The sequence below is a fragment of the Glossina fuscipes genome, unplaced genomic scaffold (genome assembly GCF_014805625.2).
Source record: "Glossina fuscipes isolate IAEA_lab_2018 unplaced genomic scaffold, Yale_Gfus_2 2, whole genome shotgun sequence".
In the NCBI taxonomy this organism is placed as follows: Eukaryota; Metazoa; Arthropoda; class Insecta; order Diptera; family Glossinidae; genus Glossina; species Glossina fuscipes.
Genome location: NW_023998416.1, coordinates 29,655,750 through 29,678,464, shown reverse-complemented (window position 1 = coordinate 29,678,464; position 22,715 = coordinate 29,655,750). Strand labels below are relative to the sequence as shown.

Here is a 22,715-nt window from a genome sequence, read left to right as displayed (position 1 = left end):
TTTTCATTGAATATATAATCCTTTGCTCGAGAGAACAATACAATGCAAAACACTGAGTTTTTTAAAAAATTATTAAGAATCATTTCGTATAATTCTCTACGCAAAGTCTACCCGCGATAATTTCACTTACATGATGTGGCATTAAAGCATAATAGTCGAACATTTCTCAAGTAGCAACGTATATAGGGAATCCCTGTTCGGCTGGAACGTTGGTGAGATTTCACAGGTGCATGATGAGACCAACAGCTATGTGTAGCTTTTGTTTTGTTATAACAACAACATAAACAACAGTTTTTTTTTTTCCTCCTCTTATTGTTTTGTTCTTTTCTTCTATTTCTTTTTAAAATTAATTGCCATCAAAAAGCTATGCGTTACTCTTTTTTTTGTTTTTAAAGCTTCCAATCTTAAGCATTTCAGCAAACGCAGGTCGCTCGCTCCGGTTACCAGTTTGCTTGCTATCTCCCTGAGCTGAGTGATTGCGTAAATTTTTTTTTTTAAGATTTTTAGAGATCTATTCTGGTTTACTGTTCTGTTCTTTCTGTTATTCGTAGATTATCTATCTATCTTGTATTCTTGAATTAGTTGTTAATCTCCTTTCGGTATTCTAACAATTTTTTTTTATTGATTGAATTTTTTTTTTTTTTTTGCGCACAAACCGTTGTCAATGGCTGTTTTTTTTGTTTTTGTTTGTCTTTCGCTTTCGATTGCAGTCAAGTTCCGCAATAGCCAGGTGTCATAATTTGTAGGTAACCGCAACATAGGCGAACAGGCAGACAGACAGTCAGTTCAAATAACCGCTTATTGCAAGTAATTCCTTTTGCTGGCATTCAAGTGTAACTGTTAATGCCTTAAAAAGAGTCGGACTCAGATTTACCTTAACAGTAACGCTTTAAATTCGTAACGGTAATCAATCATCAAACAACGGGAACTCATTCAATTTTGTCTTTCTTTTGAAAATTTTAGGCAAAAATGAAAATGGTGCGTTCGGCACTATTTTGTTTAAGTGTCATGAGCGTAAGCTTGCCGTGGGCAAGTGTCGTTCCTCTAACTATTGATACCGGACCGATTCAAACCGATCTTTCATCAAGTGTCTATGGCTTACGTAAGCTTAACACGCCTCGAATTTACGATTTAATGGTGGCAGAAACGAAAGATCACGACGACGAAGAGGAATGGGAATCTGAATCAAGTGAGGAGAAAGAGAGTGAACATGAGAAGAAAAAAGGTGAAAAGGATCATAAAGGTTATAAGGAAGAGGAACATCATGAGAAAGGCAATAAAGGTCATCACGAGGAAGAAGGCAAAAAAGGAGAAGAAAAGGAAGAGCATGCTCACGAAAAGAAGCACAAGAAAGACGGAGCTCATCATAAGAAACATAAGAAGGGCGAAAAAGGTGAAAAAGGTCATGAATTTGAAGATCACGGTTCCTATAAAAAGGGTCACTCCATCAAGGGCAAACATAAGATTCACAAACTGGACGAAGACAAAAAAGAGAAAAAATATTACGACGAAGGACACGATGAAGGTGGCGGAGAGAAACATGGCGAATTTGACGAGCATAAGAAACATAAAAAAGGCGATCATCATAAGTCGGGCGGCAAAAAGAAGTCCGAACATGAAGAAAAATATGGTAAAAAGGGTCATAGCGAAAAAGGTCACAAAACAAAAGGGCACAAAGGCCATAAGAAAAAGCATGGAGACAAGAAGAAGTGGGGCCATGAACATGAAAGCAGCAAGAAGAAGGGAGAAGAAGAGAAAAAGAAATGGAGTAAATCGGAGAAAAAGGAAAGCAGCGGCGGTGACGATGGTCACGGTCATCATTAATGGAAAATACATGAAAGTAATAACAATAAAAAACGTTTTTATGGATTTTAAATGAATGAGTTTGTGTGAGTAAGACGAAAGAATGATAGAAAAGAGGATGATAGAGAAGAATAGTTTGCTGTACAGCTGAGGTAAGCATTTACGCTATAGTGTCCAGTTGTACAGACGGACAGACGGACGGTCTATTTCTAATTTGAAACTGCCCAAGAATTTATATCCTTTATGTGGCTTTTGAAGCTTGCTTCTGCGCGTTATATAGGCAATGGAAAATAATTCAAAATTTAATACACTATATAATATTGGGAAGGTTGGATCAATTTTTCCCGATTTTGTACAGTTACTGTAGCATCGGCCATAAAATATACTTTAAAATTTTTGTACATTTATCTGTTATAGTTTATGTGTGATCAGTAAAAAACTAATTTTTTTTAATCTTTGAAACAGTTGTTCTCAGCTTACATCGTACTGTGGGCCTGTCTTTCGACTCATTCGGTCCATTTTCCATACGAGCTTGCGTGCAAGAGCTTCCAATGTTTCAGCAAATTTGAATACTTCCGAGAGACTTTACAGACGTGTAGACGGACATGCGTAAATCGATTCAGAATTTAATACCGATCAAGAATATATATATATATATACTTTGCCGATCTCTAAAGCTTCTAACTAACTTTTTATTCTTACCCACCATGTCCAACTAACTCAACACAGATACGAATAAGAAGGAAAGAGAAAGGGGAAAAGAGGAAAAGGAAAGAAAATAAAAGCAAAGAGAAAATGAGGACGAGGAAAACGACAAAGGCCGAAAGAAAAGAAATCGGCAAGACCAGCAATAGAAGATTAAAAATGTAGAGGAAAAATGAAGAGAAAGAATTAAGAAGAGAAATGAAAGTTTAAGACAAACGGTGCTACGGTATAGTAAACGCTTCAAGAGGTTATCGGAAAGTACGTACAGAAATAACATACATAAATTGAGAAATCGCGTTAGATGCGATATAATAAAAGAAATACCATAAGTCCAATAAGGCCACACCTTAACCACAACACAGCATATGGCTGATTTGAATGGCTTTTAGCTTTGAGTAACTAAAAAAAAAAAATAAACCCTTATACTTAAAAATTGTTGTTTCTTTTATGAGAATACAAGCAGACAACTTATGCTTCTCTCGTACGATGAACGCTGTTGTTAAGCAAGAATAAAAATATTCAAGATTAATTCACAACCATTTCATAAGCTCAACCCATCGCTTGTACAACACTATCGATTACAATAACAAGCGCTACCAATGAATCTCTAAAATCATCGGTAATTGTTGTTGTTATTGTTTTGAATGCTGTTAATTTAAATGCGCACATAAAACTCAAATTGTATCAGGCATTGGTACTACCGGTAAGATTATGGTCGCGGAGCTAGTTGCTACGGTCAAAATGTGTACATTAGCACATGCCACAGTTGCCACAATTTGTGGCAGCAAATCGTTGCCATTTATAACAACTCACTTAGTCGCCAAAGACGCTTCTAAGAATAGGTCGAGACTGATGATACCGGTCTGCCATTTTACATCTGCCTTACACTACTTCTGATATTATTTTGTTGTTATTTGTTGTACATATTTTAAGCGTTGCTGCAATCGCCTTAGTTAGTGGTATGTAAACATTAAATTGCTTGCTCCCCGAAGTGATTTTCGGAGCCGAAACAACTTCAAATGATATGAGCATACGATTGCGATTGTGTATGTGCGCGTTAGCGTGTGCATGTGCAGGTACATGTGCTTGTGTAAGTGATGGCAGAGAATCTGAAAAAGAAAAGCGCACAACACAAACTTTTTATGCAATAAAACGCAACGTTTTTATGGATAAAATTCTTCAACACAGACACACACAAATGTACTTGCAATGCAACATGCGGTACAACATGAAAACTGTTCACTACCAACAGTTAACAAACAAACAAACAAACAAAAAAACAAAAAAAAAACACACACATTGTTTATCTGTTATTCATGCGTGTATAGCAAGGTGATCCTGTCGATTATTATACGTTCAGACACGCATACAGACGAATGCAAGCACGCATATACATACATATATATATATATATATATATTCACATGATTGCCACCGCTGTACTCTATAATGGAACGTTGAATGCTTGTAAAAGTATTCAAAAGATTGCTTTTTGTGTGTGACTTAAATGCACAACGGCTGGCTAACTATCCGGCCGGCCGGCAAATGGCCCAACAAAAATATTGTTAAATATTTGTGTTTGGCGGCTTTTCATGACACAAAGTCCAATAACGACAACATATACACATCAACATAAAAGAGCAATGTATCTTATCATTATGTTGGTCAGAAAAATACCATTTAGTCCGTTCGTTCCGTTCGCTCTACAATCATCTACAAAATAATTGATTTAATGACAATCATATAGTACAAGAGCACATTATGATCACTTATGCGGTCTGAAAATAACATAGAGAATAAATTCTTTTACATCTTTTTCATCCCTGCGAAATAGAAAAATTAAAACAAAAAACAAAGCTTTGCGGAAAATTCACAAAACTAACAAAACCGAAATTAAGACTTTTTCACGATTTCCTGCAAAATTATGCAATTTTTGTAAAATCGCAAACAAGCATAACAAACGCTTTGACATTGCAGCACGTTTTGTGACGAGGCAATTCTCCAGTCCATCAGTTGTTGTTTTAGTTGAGTTGTGAACAACTTCAAATTGTGCAGGTCATGTCAAATGCCAGCAATCAAATTAAACCATCCGCTCTCGTACGAGGAAATCTCAGCGTTGGAGTCAAATTGTTCTACTTTTTTTTTTTGTTTTTTTTTGCTTAGTCTTTGGCGTCATTCGAGAAAAGTAAATGTTATTGTTGTTGCAGGGACGTTTCAACGAATTCAGGCCGAATTTGCCTAGAAAAATAAAAAAAAATAAAAAAAAAAAATCGCATTCTGTGAAAATGTTAACCAGTCTCATTATAAAATTTTACCGTAACGGTGCGGAAAGTATTTCTCAAGCTGCCATTACGGTGCGATGATCACGCTGATCATGATGCCTTGCAAGTGTTACAAAATCAAATATTTCTCATTGCTTGCGTTTAACAAGTTCCAAAATGCTATTTGTTATCGTGCGCTTGTGTATATGGCATATAGGCGACCATTCCAACGCTAAACGGCCAAATGGTAATTTGTGTGCTTTTCCTTTATAGATGCATTTTCGTATTTTGTATTGGAATTGTTGCTTTGTTAGCTATTTTGTTGACCAAATGTGCGCGCACGGCATTTGCCTAAATTGCCCCCAAACATTCCTAGTGTATCTGCCTACTACAACAGCGACTACAACTAACAACACCAACAATAATAATATAAAAAAAAGAATCGCAACAACATATGCTCATTCTGGTGCAATTCGATCCTTTTATGGCCGCACATCTCACAATATAATAATTCTCCATTATACTTACGAATTTGCGTTGCGTTGCGCGCGCGCGCGCGCGCTCGTCCACATTTTCCTCTCGCCTATTTTAATTCAACTTTTTTTCCTCGACCGTTGTTTGCTTGTATGTTTATTCAATTCAGTTCGGTAAATTTGTTTCCTTCGTTTCGCACTGGCTAGGTGAATGCATGTGTTGCTCAAATTGGTAAATTGCTGGCAACAAAACACTTTAAACTGTCAATGAGGCGATATTCACACAGCATGCAACCTACCACCGCTATCGTCAAGACATATGCTACGAAAGACGACAACTGCGATCTAAATAAACTGCGCCATTCCCAAGCATTCGTATCGCTTAATGCGCGTGCGCATAAGTTATGAAATTCACTTGTGGTAAAATAATTCACAAAAATTGAAAGTCTGTTCACATCGATGTTCTCATAAAAGATCAGAGCTTTTTGCTTTACATTATAAAGGCGTTGATGTCGAATTCAATCAAGAATAAAATTATTGTTAAGATATATCTAAAATAACCAATTGTCGCATAATTTGATTGCAATTGTCCGAAAATATCATTCACATTTTAATAACTAACTCGGACTAACAAATATCTACACAAGTTGATTTCTTTGACTTTTTTTATTTGTAAACAACTAATAAATCAATATCGCAGCTAACAGCTTAGCGTAAATCAAAAATGATTGACGACAAATTGGATAAATTAAATGCAATGTTATCTACCTTTCTCACAAAACAACGAACTTAAATCGAATTTTATTAAAACTTGAGAAGAAAAACTCAAATCAAGGCAACTGACATTTAAGCGGTTTAGTAGTATTTAAGAAGAGGAATATGAATAGAATTAATTCTGCTAATCGCTAGTAACACGGCACTGGCGACCCATCGATAACTAGTTTGATCTCTCTATATTCTTCCCACCAGCATGTCAGCTGACGGAAGGCAATGGTGCTCAGACACTGAGGCAACAATTATAATCTCTTTCATTTTTCCGTTCCCATCGTTTTTTTTATCACTCATTGCAAAAAGTCAAGTAAGAAGTAATACAAATAAACTGAGCTATTAAGCAAATAGCAGATATATAACACATTACGGCTCAAGTGCGAAAAAAACCGAGTTAGGTTTGATAAAGTAATTCAAGAAATAAGTTTAGATATGAAGACTAAATATTTATACTACGAGTAACTGAACCCTCTTCTCTCTCTCCATGTCGAACTCATTCCCAGTTACTTGCCTTACGCAAGTAAAATAACACGACACCTTTAAAGAGGACAACACTTGGGATGAAGAAACAATACCCAGACCATCTTCCTACCATTTCAACAATTCACGCTTTACGCTACCTAAACGATCAAGTCCTTATTAAATCCTGCAATATTTTCTAAAAATATTTTTTTTTAATTTTAGCAAATTATCGCAATGGAATCAATATTATCGTACCAACTATGTTCCGGATTTCGAAAATGCCTTAAAGAAAACTAATTTTACTACATTCTAAAAATTTAACCCCAATATAACCGTAGAAGAGATGAGAAGAGGTGAAGCTATCTCAAACCCTTCTGAGTGTTACATATATCTCCACACACGTAATGTACCCTTGTATCTCACGTTAAGTAGGATATAAATAGTAAGAGCTCATTATTTACAACCAAATTTAGATAATAATCCTATCGCCTTAATCTTCAGTAGGAAGCTACAGTGAGCTAATGTATAAAGAGTTTAGTAAAAGATTTTATAATAAAGCCAGAGGACTACATATTAGACACAGGAAGTAGTACGGGCACAAGAGCAAAATCTGGACAACTCAGATCAACTTAGACGCTAACTTTGTAATAAGCAAAATAGCTAAAAGCAATAGGACATAGGAGAGGAGATCTTCATTGATCAACTAACAAGTTTATAGTATAAAATTTTGCATAACAGGACACTCAGGCGCGACTCATCTCACGTTCTTCAATAACATCGCAACGTATGATTCCACTGTGTTTTACATATAACATGAGACAAAATTTTGGTATTCTCTCTCCACAAAGAAAGGATGTACTACTATGTCCGAACCATAAGGTGATTTTGTTTATAACCGCATTTATTTTTTCGAATCAAATTCATCGCCTTCATAATACTAAAAACATATCACTTGTTAACAATTGGACCTGGCAGAGTCCACAACACCACGTTAATTGGAGAAAGCTGTTAGCAACACCTCGAATTTTGGGCGGCTTTGCCGAGGTGTTTGTGGTCTTGGTCCGATATTCGCTCGATCGACCGGTTTTTTTCGGGTCATAGATCCAAGTTTCATCTCCCGTAATAATCGCAACTTCTTTGCTCAACAAAATCGCTCGTTGTAAAAATCGCAAACAATACTTATTATATCGTGCAGAACCAAGCCCCGCTGAAGCACTAATGGCGTTTATGGTATGAAATTTGAGACAGATGTCTGCCAGGGTGCTATCAATTGAAGAAAAAAAATTGATTTGAATACAAAGACTTTTGGATTTAGAAACAAATTTAGCCCCTTTTCTCGAACGTAATATTGTAGAAATATCTTTAGCATAAATAATAGAATTAATGCAGAAAAGTTTGTCTGCTCATGTACTCGACTTGTTGGTCAAAGTCATGCTTAGGTTCGTTTCATTCAAAACCCCATTGATTATGTGGATGAAAAAAATCTGAAGTTCAGATATGGAGCTTTAGATGATGTGACTTACCACTGTTTACCTGCCACCTATAATGGTCAAGCAGCGAACACTTTAAATTGAAATGGCATTTAATTTCCGATAAGCTTCCCAGTTGAGAGTCTTTGACGACCTTCTTGGCTTAGGCCCAGCGAACAACTGATGATTATAGTAATCGTGGAAGTTACCGGGAATTTATTGCTTACTTAATTTTTTGTTCTCTGTGCCTATCGACTACATTTTCCCGTTCTCATCTCAAAGTGTTGCTGGAAATTCATTTAACACTTTGCTGGTTTAAAAAAGGTATAAGCGTGCACGATATCATTGGAATCACGTCTGGTGGTCTTATGAAGCCTACAGCAATGGCATCGCGCAAGAAATATATATTTAAAGTTGAATATATTAAGCTTCGATGTAAAAAGGAGACAGCCTTTATAGCGATCGAGAAAGTTCCGAGGCGGGAGTTGAACAGGTTTCATTTCCTAAATATTGTACTCGCTCCGATATTGATTGCAGATTAGATTTTAGCGATATGAATCTTGCTGTTACGTCTTAGCAAACGTTGTAATCGTTATACTGTTATGGCCAAAGAAAGCTTAGGCTTTCCTATCTTGTTAAGGAAAACACAAGAAGTAGAGACAGGTACTGCCTATAAGAAAGTCTTTTGTGTTTCGCGGTCATCGCAAACGAAACCGAAGAGTGTGATAGTGGCCAGCAATCTAACCGGTACCTGTGCCAAATTTTATACCAACATTTTTGGTAGTTATGTAGCATCGTTAAAAAAAAGCGTTTAATTTCTTTATTGGAATGAAGTAGATATGGATTTTTGAGTGTCGAAACTAACGAAAGCCAAAACTAATGAAATAAGGCGATTGAAGCGAGCCGCATTTCGGGTGAAAAAGTTGCGAAGAATCAGTACAGTACAGTCCAACAAGATGCATATACTAAGAGCTACCTACAAATTATTTTGGCGAATAACTTCAAGGAAACAAAGCAAAATGCTCAAGTAATATGCCTTGTTACCGGCTTAGAGCCCAGCGGATGGAATTCATTGTACGCATAACTACACAACAATAATCGAAGAAACTCAATCTTATCAAATTTTCCTTACGATATTTTTATATTATAAATACCTGAATTGTTAGGGTTAACGAGTCAGTCTCGTTCGTTCGTTTTTATAAAATAGTTTTTGTATATGAAAGAGTGCTCGAGCATTTGAAACCTCTGTCTGGCAAATTAGTCCTTAGCTATCTTAAATTAAAATCATTGCTGTATAAAAATATTATTATTTTTTTTTTTTTTTGTCTTTTCTCTATTTATTATTAATTCATTTTCTCAACTTTAAATAATACAAACGCTCCATTAAATATTCGCGAACGATTCACATCGAAAGAGGAAAAGAAAAAAAAAGAAGAAAATTATCATAAACTTGATAAGAGTGGAAATATTTACATAATATTTTTATTGTGTTTCTATGTAGGTTTGTGCAAATGAATAACTAAATATTTATGATGACGGTTTAGATGAGTCTGCATAAACACACATTTGCAACAAAACAAATGTATATACACATATGCGAGCGAGTCTAGTTCACATAATTAATTAAAAATGTTGTTTGTGTATATAATTTACTATCTCTTAAAGAAGACAAAGAAACAAACAAACACAATTACTATGACTATAATGAACGACAACGAACATATCAGCATAAATTCCCCAGATAAACCAAAAGAATCCGTATGTTAACGAAAAAAAAAAAAAAATTAAATAACACGCGAAAATATGTATAAAATAACTGAAGTATAACGCGATTTCACAAACAAAAAGGAAAACGAAGAGACTTTGCAGCGAGTGCGATCGCCATCATCATCATCATCATCATCATCAAAGCTTTCAAATGTATTCTGATTAAACGGAAGAGTTCCATCAAATAAAACTTTGTTACTGCAACAACATGCACCTGATGGGTTTTTCTTTCTCTATGCCTCATATGGCGTACACGTGTTTGTTTATAGATGAAATGAAACACATACAAAAGCAAAATTGCGCATAATTTATTCACAAAATCATCGAAGCATAAACAGAAAAAGGGAATATTTGACAACAGGAACGAACAACAAGTGAATTAAAAAAAAAAAAATAAATAAATAAAAAACGATTTTTTTTTTATATTTAGAATCAAATGCTAAACTGAATATCTAGCCATTAAGCTCGATGCATTCGGCCGGTGAATGGCCAAGTCGGAGTAAGGGGACCCCCTTGGCATTGCCTTTTATTACCCGGTAAACGTGCAGAAACATTCATAACAACATGTAGGAAAATTTTTGCAATTCATGGAGAGTTGCTAGTTTTGTTTTTGTTTTTATTTCTCAATTAGTTTTATTTTCCCTTTCCTTATGGTTTTGTTTTTTTTTTGTCTTATAAGCTCATGCAATGTTTTCTATCGTAGGCCGCTGCTTCCTTCGTAATCTCTTGAATTGTTGGGTCTTGCAGCCTTTAGGTTAAAATCGCAAGAGAAGAGTCCTCGCTTTAATTTAATGCTACGAAAGGTAATTATCTGCCTTTTTTTAAGTGACGCGCACATCATAAGCAAATGGTAAAACTAAGTAAAAGCATTACATTACCTTGCAGCTTCAAAGACTTATTACATATATACATATATATATATATATATATATGTATGATTTTTTAGTAAGTTCATCTAGCTAGCCAGCCAAGCGGGCAACCAACAAGGCAGCTAGTCAGCCTGGTTTACTCTATTTGCTCCCTCTCACTCTATCTCTTTTTCTTTCTTTCTTTCTTTCTTTCTTTATCTTTCTCTCTGTCCCTTTCCTTCTTTTTTAGTTTCTCTCTCTCTCTCGCTCTCTATTTCTACTGTATATTTTCCTCTCTGGGGCCGGAGTTGAATAACCTTTTAATTTCCTAACTCACAAGAGCTCCTGTTTCTTTTTGCGTGTACTATGCATAAAACCTATAACCTGTCAAGGTTGAAATGTAGCTTTTCGAATATTTATACAAATTACCATAAAAAAAAAAAAGAAGAAAATCAAAAAAACAAGAATAAGAGAACCAAATGAATATAATAAGAGCGTATAGACAAACACAAAAATACACATATGTGTGTGTTTAGAAAGCTTCGTATTAGAAATTTATGCAAATTTAAAAACAAAAGACTTAAGCGACATAGTTAAACAGTTATATATTAGACCTAATTAAAGTTTTATAAAATTCTTTCCGCTACAAGATTTGTGTGTTGCCTGTGCTTATGTGTGAATAAACGTTAGATCTGCTTTTAATATGATGTGAAAAGTTTCTTCTTCTCTTCTTTTTATTTCTCGATGTCTCCTTACAAAAAACTACCACAATTTCTACTACTACAGGCAGCAGCTACTTATTTATTTATATTTTCTTGTTTTTTTTTTTTTTTTTTTTTTTGTTTTTTTCGTTTCTTATGCTATGTTTAGTTTGAAATCATTAAACATTCTGAGTAATTTTGCTTTAACACGCCATGACATTACAAGAGCCGTAAGTTGTTAAGATTTGTCGTTCAAAGGCGATATACTTTAATAAAAAACAAAAAATGCAAAAGAAGCAAAATAATTGCATAACAGTTATAAGTCTTCAAGATCTTTCGTATAACTTTATTATGCTCTTCATCAGCAAAATAACATTTGATATTAATTCAGGTATTTAAGCCATATGTAAGAATATTTTATTATTAAATTATTATTGTCACGTTTTCTTGTTTTTATTAATTTTTTTTTTTTTTTTTTTTTTGTTTAAAAATCGAGAAGAATTATTCAAAAGTATGCAGCCACTAGGACAGGACGTAAGGTCAAATAGATAGTTAAAAAGAATCACCGCTCAAAATAAACAACGACAATTACACAAACACACACACACATATTTGCACCCATACACACACTCTTTCATAAACATTTATTTTTATATACACTTGTGACCTTGCATAGTAGTATTACGCTGTTAAAAGTCTCGTAAAATTTAGTCATCTCTCGTGTCCATGAAACTGTTGTTATAGACGGTTTTCTAATTTTTTAATTAGTTAACTACAAAGCGATATGAAAATATAACAATTGCAATCAATTTATTTATATACTAACCTCCTGACCTAAGGTAATTTTCTGTTCATAAGAATTTGTATGAATAAATTCCAAATAACAGGCTAATGATAGCCAAGAAAGTGTGATACGTACACTTTAAATAAATGCAATAATGGAATATTAACTCACAAAAATAATAAATAATAAGCGATGGTGCTCCGCAATTATAGGTTACACCAATAGACCACAAAGACCCGCCTTATTGTGATATGAAGATGATAAAAATAAAGTAAATTTCTTCACATTTGCAGATATACGCTAAGTTTCTTATGACAACAATCTTCAATGCAATCTAAATTCAAACAAAAACGATATCTCTATCGCTCATAGAACGAAACTTTGGAAAGTATTGCTTTAAAAGGTTTCACTTTTTTTCGATTAATTTCAATACCATTTATGGTATAGGGTCTATTAAGCTTGCACTGATGTATGTAACACCCAGATGCACCTAACAATTCGGAATTATTTTCTGAATCGATTTAAGCTTGCCCGGCAGTCTGTCAGTCTGGTATCTTCCCAGTTTCGTATTTAACGTACAGTGGCGTATTTTAGCTCAAGAATGGCGGATTGGATCGCTGGAATATTATAATGATCTGAAAACTATGTTCAAATAGGCGTAAATAGGATACGAAATTTCATCAACATACCTCAAAAATTGCGACCAATAGAACTGTAGTGGACAAGACCGCTAGATAAACGGATGGACAGAAAAATTTAGATTGGTGTAGTAGTAGGGGCAGTCTATCTAAAGTGCTTCTGGAGGTACCATATATCCGCACAACCTTAACAAACCCTTGCACAAGGTATAAAAAAGATGTCACGGTGGTTACTCACACTGTTCAGCAACCATTACTTACAAATTGATAATTGTCAATTAATATCTACAGATTCTTTGGTTCGGGGATGGATCCATTTTGATAGCAATTCGACAGTCCAAATTTAAAATTCGCTGTCTATCAATTTTACTCTTTGTAAATAGGACAATGGAAAGAAAACTGCACTTATATTGTCATACGCTATAGGAAATAAAAATGGGTTTCGGATTGAAATTGAAGAACCGCAATGTCATGCAGTAACGTGCTGAAATTAACCAGTCCTTATTTTAATATCAAGCAAGAAGGAGTAAATATTACTTCTAAAATAGATAATGGGTGTTCGTTAGGTTGATAAAAACGTCTTGAGAAACGAGCATTGGGCAAATGTCTGTGATCCTCACCCATTTGTAAATGGCGATTACTCTTTACTTTCCTTTCCGATCGTGCCATCAAGCAGAAAAGACGTGGTAAGACAGTAAATTCGTTCTTAAAGGGGTAAGTGCTTTTAGGAGCCATCCGAGCTTGGAGGATTTAATGATAACCCAAAGGGGTAAACACAGATGTGTGAATTGTAATACCACCGTTCGGGTTTGGTCAACAAGTAATGATGTATCAATCAAGAAATCGTATGGATTAACATGGAACAGCCTTCAACGTCTGACCGACAATACTTTTTGATAGCATAGGATATCTTATTAATTAGTTATAAAGAAGACTCTCTGCACACAAGCATAATAAAGGCGGAGTGCAAATGTTTATAGCGAATACTAATCCATGTCTTCGTTCCCATTTTTTAAAGTCTAGTACACCAAAAGTACGATAAACTTAGGAAGGCTTGGACATAGCCGATAAGCTAAGCCTAGCCTAGTTTGCGCATTTCAATCGGAAATTTTTCTTTTTGGCAACCTGCAGAAGGTAGGTGTGTTGCACATTTTTCATTTCATCATTTTTATTTCAATTACGTAAATTGTGTTTAAAGAAAAAAGCAGACCCGTAATGTTGGAGAGGCTCACGCAATCTGCTATTGTCTTTTTGTGCCACAAGAATACCGAAATTAAATAAATTCAAACGCCCCAGCACTTCGTAAGTAATTGATTAAAACACTACCTTAGCGTCGTGACATCGTAAAATTGATTTTACCAAGATTCGCCCTTTCACCCTAGTAACTCAATATGTCAAACTTAGGCGGAAGGTCTTTGCCTTCAACATAAGACAGTAGAACAAGCGGAGAAATAAATGTATAGCTTAATGTGTGCATAATGTATAGCATAATCTATTTATGTAAAAAAAGGTGTTTCGAATGTATTTCGCAAACATCAGGCTCTACAGATGGATGATCTCCTCCAACCCATTTTCAAATAAAATCTCATTTAAAAATATTTTCAAAAATTTCAGCTTAAAACACTAATTAACTTGGGAGATCGGTCAGATGTACAAAAAACCTAATAGGCGTACGTCTATTCAGAAAATGATTTGGGACAGATAGGTATCATGAAAGCTATGTTCCATTAAAGTCGTCCTTGGCATCGTATATATCAATGTTCTTGGGCCAAAAGTGATGCAGAATATAAATCATTTTCTCGTCAACGAACGACAACATCAATATAAAATTGTCTTCGATCTATTTGCGAATGACATCAAACGGTCGTTTGTTATTCTATCACGTGTAAAATCGCGATTTCCGCGTAATTGTCTTAAATCGTTGGTAACGACAATTTTCAACAGCTCGGATACAGTTTTCTTATGTCTCTAGGTTTTTTATATATACTTCATTATTATCAATAGTTAGTTAACTTTTGTTTTTCTCTATTGGAATTTCACATAAAACTCTACAGATGTTGTTAACCCTGCACCATAGATGCCACTAAGAGATCACGGGTAGATATTATATAAGAAATAACTTTTAAAAGCCCGTGAATTCTTCCAGTGCCATTAACTGTGCCGAGTGTTTTGAGTTTTGTTAAGAGAGAAGAAAAAATAATAGTTTTTTTTTTCAATTTTTGTATTTTTTTTTTTAAATCTTTTTATTCACTCTACTTACCTTTAAAGTTGTAACAATTGTGGTTACCTTTGTTGAAGTTTTGTTTGTTGTACCCCATGAAGTTGTTCACAAAAAATCATTTTTTCAATGCATTATGTCGCTTTCGCACACGCACACACACACATATTTTCCCACATTAGTGAGAAATTTTTTTTATTTCATTTGTGTTTTTATATTTTTTTTTTTAATATATATTATTTAGTGTATTGCGGTTATATAATTACGTCAAAAGAAAAGAGAACAAAACATTATTTAAATAGTTTGGGAATTGTGCAAAAAGTGAACATAGAAAAACTGTAGAAAAATTTAATTGCTATGCGTGCTCTTCTAACTTAATCCTTACGAAAATGAATAGTAAGCAGAAATTTTGAAAAATTTTATAAAAATTAAAAAAAAATTTGAAGAGGAACATACGTACTACGCTATGAGAGCACATGTGCGTGCTGAAGTGTACATAAATATATAAAAAAAAAAAAAATGAAGAAAAAAAAACTCATATGTCAATGTCTGATGCCATCAGCGACATGATCTTGTCAGTCAAATGCCACAACTACTGTACTGCGCCATCGCATAGATTTTCCTCTTTCTCTTTCTCTCTCTCCTTCTCCATATTTACTTGATTCTACTTTAAGTTATAGATCCTGTGTGTGCGTTCTTTAATAGACAAACAAAATCGAAACCAAACGGATGCCGCAGCAGCTGCTCAATTCTTCGTTTGAACCTGTTTTACTTACTAGCTTTCGTTAATCTTCTCTCCAATCGCATTCACACTTTTATATGTGCATGTGCAGTTGTCTTTAGATCTTCTTCGACTTAATCTCAGGCCGTCTTCCTCCATTCAACTCGATTAAAGATGTTTGTAACTTTAGTTTAAATATCTACCATGGCAGCCTTGCCGCCAACCACAGCAATGTTAAGCTTAAAGAAATTAAGTTGGAAAATAAAAAAATATTTATAAACAATAAAAAAAAACAATATGTATTTTTCTTAAATATGAAAATATGCATATTTTTGATTAGTATACGTCAGTAAGTGATTGCATGATTGAGAAACTTATGCTACATTTGCATGGGAAAACGATTCGTTTCAAAAATGAGTACAAATGAAAAATGAGTTTCTAAAGTGGAAATTAACGCCCTTTTCTTGCTACTGAGAAAATGACGCAACTAGTTCCATATGCATGTGTATGTGCCTGTAATATTGAACAACTAAATTCAGCATATATTTTTTTAATTTAATTTAAGCTTCTGCCTGTCTCTGTCAATCTATGTACATTTGCGTTTAGCCTGCAGGTTCTAATTTTCAAGTTATTTTAAAGAAATTTTGTGCAGTCGGGAAGGGCGCCCGCCATTGGCAACAGACTGGACCAATGTTACGACCGTTGATTAGATTTGCGAAAAATAGTATATTGATATGCTATGACATTCCACTCAATAAGTTCGCATGATGACATATAGATTTCGCCACTATTGACGAATTCATACGATTTTTGGATAATATCAACTTGCAAACGAAATGTAACAAAGTGACATTCAGACATTCTGATGCTTCAAAACGAAAGCGTGAAGTTCATTCATAGCGTCGCTTGAGCAATTTTAACTTGTAAACTAATGGACCGATGTCATGCAACTTTCACACCTCGAGCCGATGAGCGTCGTTGCTGGTGCCCCTTTTCTGAAATTGCAAAGAAAAAAATTTTTATGCAATTTCGTTAAAATAAATAATAAACAAAAAAATCTTACATATCTCGTATGAAGATTCCAAACCATCTAAAAACCATATCGATTGGTCAATAATCATCTTAGATGTCATGCTACGCACTTATTGAGTGATTTGTTCAATGAATATGGAAAATTTCGATTTAAAGGCCTCACCCATAAAATATTCTTCTAAAGAGTAAGGCCTTCACTTTTATTCATTTATTACTAACCATTGAGGGGAGGTCTCCTCTATATGTAACACAATGACGGTCCGAGAAAAGTGAAGAAAGATAAAGAGACAGGACGTGGGAGTGGTCGCAGTGAGTGCTTGCTCAATCGGTAACACACAGTTCGGAGATCTAAACCCTTGAGCACAGACTTCGTAGTCGCAATTTCTATTGACTTTAGTGCTCAAGCAACAAATCATAATTTTTAGCAAAATTTTAGTATAGAAGAAAGTTGACAAAAAATAGTGATTTGACATATAAATTTACTGGGAGCTTGAACTTTGCAGGTCATAGTTTTTGCTTTCTTACCCTCACAAGAGTTTTCATGAAATGCACGCCTTTATGCGGCACAAACTTGTAACTTTGATATTTTATGATGAAAATGTATGAATAATAATCAATTATTTAAGAGATTATATATTGAATATATTTGAACTATTTCTCTTCACATTTTTGGCAATAACTCATATAAGGGCACTTGAGTTCCGCTATATATCAACAACAACATATAACTTTTATACGGCATCTATTAACAATAGGCTTTGTTCGACTATAGCATTCCATTGAATACGACTAACTCTCAACGATCTAATCCATGTTATAAACCTTCGCAAAATGTTACCTAATTTCTAAAAATGTTCCTCATAAATAATTCATTACTGAGTCCGAAAGAAGTTTTGTCGGCATCTTTACAAATTTTCTTTGAAAATCATAATTTTCTGTACAGATTTTCATACAAAGTAATACGAGTTTCATTTTAATCTTTAGTAAAATTTTTTATGAAATGCATCTATCATTGACTAAAGGGACGAATGAAAAATCGCTTGCTATACATGTTAACACATTTTTCTCTTACAATGCCATTTAATTCAATTGAATGCTATTGTAACTTATCTACAATTGATATTTAATGCTCCATGCCATTAATCATTGCATTGTATATGCAATCAAAAGTTTCAAAAATTTTAGGAAACTAAATTTCTGAAATCTTTGCTTAACCGAGAAATACAACCGGAATTTAACGAAAACCAATTAAGTCGAAGTCTATAACATTGTTGGTCAGGTAAGGTAAAGAGGAATGTGTGTGTGATGGCCTTTATTAGTCATACGTGTGTTGTAGCATTGAAAGAAAAACGTCTTTCCCTATAAAAGAGTGAGCGCACGCTAAATCTACCATTTGGTTTGAAGCACTAAGAAATACAAAATTGAAATTTTAATACAACTTATCTACGTCTAGCTGCGCGCTCGTTTGTTGCCGCTTGTCAGTCCATCTATCTATCTATCTGTCTATTTGCTTCAACTCATTTATCTGGCTCTTCTTTCATCGCCATGCTATTTGTCGCTTCCGTCCCCTCCACCCTCTATACGTTTTTTCGACTGTTCGCTATAACGTTTATACATCAGTGCCTTTGTCCTGGCATTTGATACATTTATGCATTCGTGACGCCATCGTTCTATCTGCCCATATCCATCCAATAGCCAGCCAATGTCTTGGTGATCCTATCCGCTTACCTCTCTATTCATCCATCTATCTCAGCATGCTCGCTTCTGTTCATCCGCGCATCTGCCCACCCATACATTCCTCCGCCTATTCATGGTCGTATTTCTTCATGGAAAGTTTGAATCGTGGAGGGACTGAAGCTTGACGCACCCTTTTTTTCCCTATTACTACTTATCAATTTTAAAATTCCGGAAAAAACATCAACACTGAGCATCCACTAAATTGTATTAATGCTCGTTGTCGTCAATTGTGGTATCGCGGACCTTAGTACATATAGTTCGGGACTCACCTTTTGAATATTTCAGAAAATGTGAATATGTTTATATCTACTATCTGCCTTGTATTCCATTTCAAGATATTAATCGCATTGAGAGGTGGCTAAGTAAAAAAAAAAAGACTATGTACACCCGAACCCGACTTTTGCCTAAATGCGAAAGGCAAACAGTTCAGACGAGATGAGATTTCCAACGTTTACGCAGCATTTTAAAGTAAAAAGCCTTTTTTTTATTTCCGTTTTGCTAAATGGAAAATATTAATATTTCGGAGATCATTTCTTTGATTAATTTTAGATAGAAAGACTTATGAGCAATTGTAAAAGTTTATTCCTGTTATGATTGCTTTCTTTCCCTTTTATGACTTTTGTCTTCTTTTTCTTTTTCTTCTTTATTTTTGCACAACTTTTTTCCATTCACTTTTATTGTATATATGCACAACTAAAACGCAAAATGAATCCATTCACTTGAATTTACCCATACATCCGACTCAAGATATAAATGTATGTAAAACTACACTAAGCTAGTATTTACTGTGTAAGAGAGTTTATAGCTGCTTTACAATAACAAGAAGTGTAGCAATCCACCCCACTATTGAAAATTCCCTCACACACACACACACACTTTGCTGCTACTGTTAATTTTATATTTGGATAAAAAAAAAAAAAAAAAAAAAAAAATGCTTTAAAACGAAATAACGAAAGTCTGGCAACAACAACGTTTTAACTAAACTGACCGACAATATGACTAAGCTTAACAAAGCAACAAACTTACTAAATAATTATTTTACTATGTTTTTGAGTAATTTTTATAGACCCATCGGACTGTGTTACGTATACTACAGACAAAGGGAAGTGTTCACTGTTCAGCTGTAAATTGTAAGCAAAAAAACAAATGATCGCATGTGATTGAAATGAAATCTAAAATTACCTTAAATTACCGGATGTAATTGCGGTGGTCGTGCCAGTTGAATGTGAGAGAATAATAATCCAATTCAGTTTTCCATATGCGTGTAATAAATCTCTTTGCTAAACCTTTAGAACTAAGCAAGCAGCCCAGAGACTTAACAATTCATATATAACCTGAGAGAGAGAGAGAAGCAAAAATCAATACTTTTGTATGAAGTTAAGTTCAAAAGTTTAAAGTTTACATTTCAGTAAATATGGTGTCATTTTTAAGCAGCGCATACAAAAAACATACGAAACAAACTAAACATAAAATCAAAAACGAAAGACTTAAGCAAAAAACTCGTTATCCTCTCTACTCTACTCTGTTAAGAGTGTCTTACACGAAAAAACTGTATTAAAAAAAAAAAAGAAAAAAAAAACAAACAAAAAAAGCCAGAAACCTGTTTGTATAGCTTAGTATACCGCAGTCTTAGTTTTTGGTTGAAGAAGTATATGTCTATACCTTAGTAGTAGTCTTACTACGATTGTATAGCTTTGCGCGTTGGTCTTATCATAATATTTGCCATCAATTCCTGTCATATATTTAAACAGTAAATTGCCACTTGAAATTGTCACCAGCAAACTTAAACATTACGCAGCTCTCAACTGCTGACTTAGAGGCACAAAGCGCGTATTACGTTAGACAACGCAAAGAAGATCAATCTTTAGTTGTCAGTTGTTGTTAGCCAAAAGCCAGTACGACAACAAATGGCAGAGTTTGTGTAAAAGGTCGTAAAAATATTGTAGCAGTAAATTTAACCTAAAGTTGGTTGGTTTTGATCGCAACCAAGCTATCAAAAGAAATAAAAAAAAAAAAACAAAGCAAAAAAAAAAAAATACATAAATAAAAAAAAGAGGGAAAAACTTTCCCTCTGTGGCAGCTTATAAAGTTAGTTTTCCTCATCATCATCGTCGTCGTCATCACGATTATTGCTTAACCGACAATTGCATGTAGTTAGCTTGCTTAACCATTGTACATTTACAATTGAATGCATTTATATCAGATGTTTCGTTAGAAAGTCCACTGCATCGGCGCACCAGCGAATGCATAACAAATTTATTACTTGACAAGACAATGAAAAGCTGCTTTTTCACGTCGAGGGATTCTTGACAGATTATCAAGTGCATTAAGCTGTCTTTTCGCTCTAGATAATCTAATTTCGTTTTGCTCCCTGAACAATCAAGCATGCAATACGTAATAAGCGCGCCGCTGCAGCATCCCAAAAACTTCCCAAAAATAATTTAGTTTTTTTCTTACTCTGAAAAACATTCTTTAAGCAAGCCTCATGAAGGTAACGCTGAGCTAGCTGAATACTCAAAATTTTTTTTTTTTTTAGTAGTTTGTTTAGTTGTTGCATTCTTCGTTCGTAATAAATTCATCAATAAAAACAGTTATTGTTTGTTACATTTCCAGTAACCCACTATAGTAGTAAACTTATAATTTGATGCGGATGCTTCTCTAACTTATTATTACTGTTGAATGAAGCATGCTGACCCACATTCTCTTAGACATAATTTTATGCAATTCTCTATAGATAGCGATAGCTCTAACTACAGATCTAGCTGCAGATGGTTGAGTTTTTTTTGTTGCTTAACTTATGCATGATGAATGGCTGTGTCTACCGTCTGTTTCTGCTTCTGCTTTTGTTGAATTACATCTTGTATTGTGTATGAATTGCACGTAATTTAATGTATAACCGATACAAACATTTTTATAAAGATTAAGACAATTATCAATGAAAATCATGAAATGAATGCGTTAAACAATGCATGTACACGCGGGGCCAGAAACGTTATGAACGGAATTCAAGTGTTTAGTGGCGCACTGTAGCTGTTTTATTGGTTGCATTCCGCGTAACGCGATGCTTTCAGTTCTTTGCAGTAAGCTTTTGCATTTCGCTAACCAATCGCGTTTATTATCCAATTGTATGCGCCATCATTGCAAATCACACCGTAGTGATCTCAACGTCTTGTCTCATCAACATAATTCAACTCAATCAAAAGTTGATAGTAGTAGCGGCATTCGCAACAGCGACAAGAGTAAAACAATGGCAACACAAATGAAAATTTTACTGTCTGACAAAAGCTAAATGACTCGTGCTACATGCAACGACATATGTTGTAGCGTTATAAAGAAAACTCGCAATGCTCGTATATATATATATATATAGATATATATGTGCTAAAAGCCAAGACTGTTGGCCATCATAAAAACGTGCCAGTTTGATGCGTGATTGTACTGCCAATTGTAAAAGAAGATGTTCGTATATTCACTTACCGGACAACGTAGCAACAATTCAAGTTCATTATATGTTTGATTTTGGCGAGTTTGGACTTGACTTGACTTGACTTGATTTGATGCCTCCTCTGCCATTAACATTCATTCTCTTGGTGTTGTTTGTGGTCTGCGACCAATCTTTTGTACATTATTATAGATGACGATTATGGATGTGTATCTTTTAGATGTATCTACATATGTATCTGTACACGCACATCAAAAATTGCAATCACGTTGACCAACAACAGCTGTGTCACTCTGCTATGCATGCTGCACCGTTAGCGATTATTGCGCCAGCACATGCCACCATCAAAGAGGAGAAGACAAGCTTTACTTGCTACACCACACCACACCACACCACACCACCGTATTCTACGCAAACGCACAAAATTATTGTTCAAATCACATTGTAATTCTAACAAAATGATTCATTAGATATGTATGTCTTGTAGACATTAGTTTTTATATAAAAAAAAAAAAAAAAACGCATGAACGCTACATACAATAATAGCTGCAATAATTAAACGGAAATACATCGGTAGAAAGATAGATTGTAAAATCTTGATAAATGTGAAAAACCTGAACCAGAAAGAGATGGACAGGTGGTGTAAAAGATTGCTTCAACTAGTGCTTAACAAACTATTTCTTTAATGTGAAACTGTATTATTTTGTTTATTTGTATGAAGTCAAAGTAAAAGTGTTTACGAAGTTTTTATAGACCTCTATAGGGGAATTGCAGAAGTAAATTTATTTGTACCAGTTACACGACACATGTACTTTACATTCGAGAGGAATTCGTTTAAAGTTTAGAGTCGTTAAGAGTTCGAGTGTGGTTGTTATACATATATATA

At 34.4% G+C, this 22,715-nt stretch overlaps 1 protein-coding gene across 1 annotated transcript; it reads left to right on the top strand.

The window, feature by feature from the left end:
• The first annotated feature begins 975 nt into the window (after nt 1–975).
• Nucleotides 976–1,824, top strand: LOC119633575 (high mobility group nucleosome-binding domain-containing protein 5-like). The gene has a single exon (XM_038027189.1). The coding sequence runs from the start codon at nt 976–978 to the stop codon at nt 1,822–1,824; it is 849 nt and encodes a 282-aa protein (XP_037883117.1).
• The last annotated feature ends 20,891 nt before the right edge of the window (nt 1,825–22,715 follow it).

What these genes read in the sequence shown, in the direction of transcription:
- LOC119633575 (XM_038027189.1), top strand. Translation starts at nt 976, where the DNA reads ATGGTGCGTTCGGCACTATTTTGTTTAAGTGTCATGAGCGTAAGCTTG.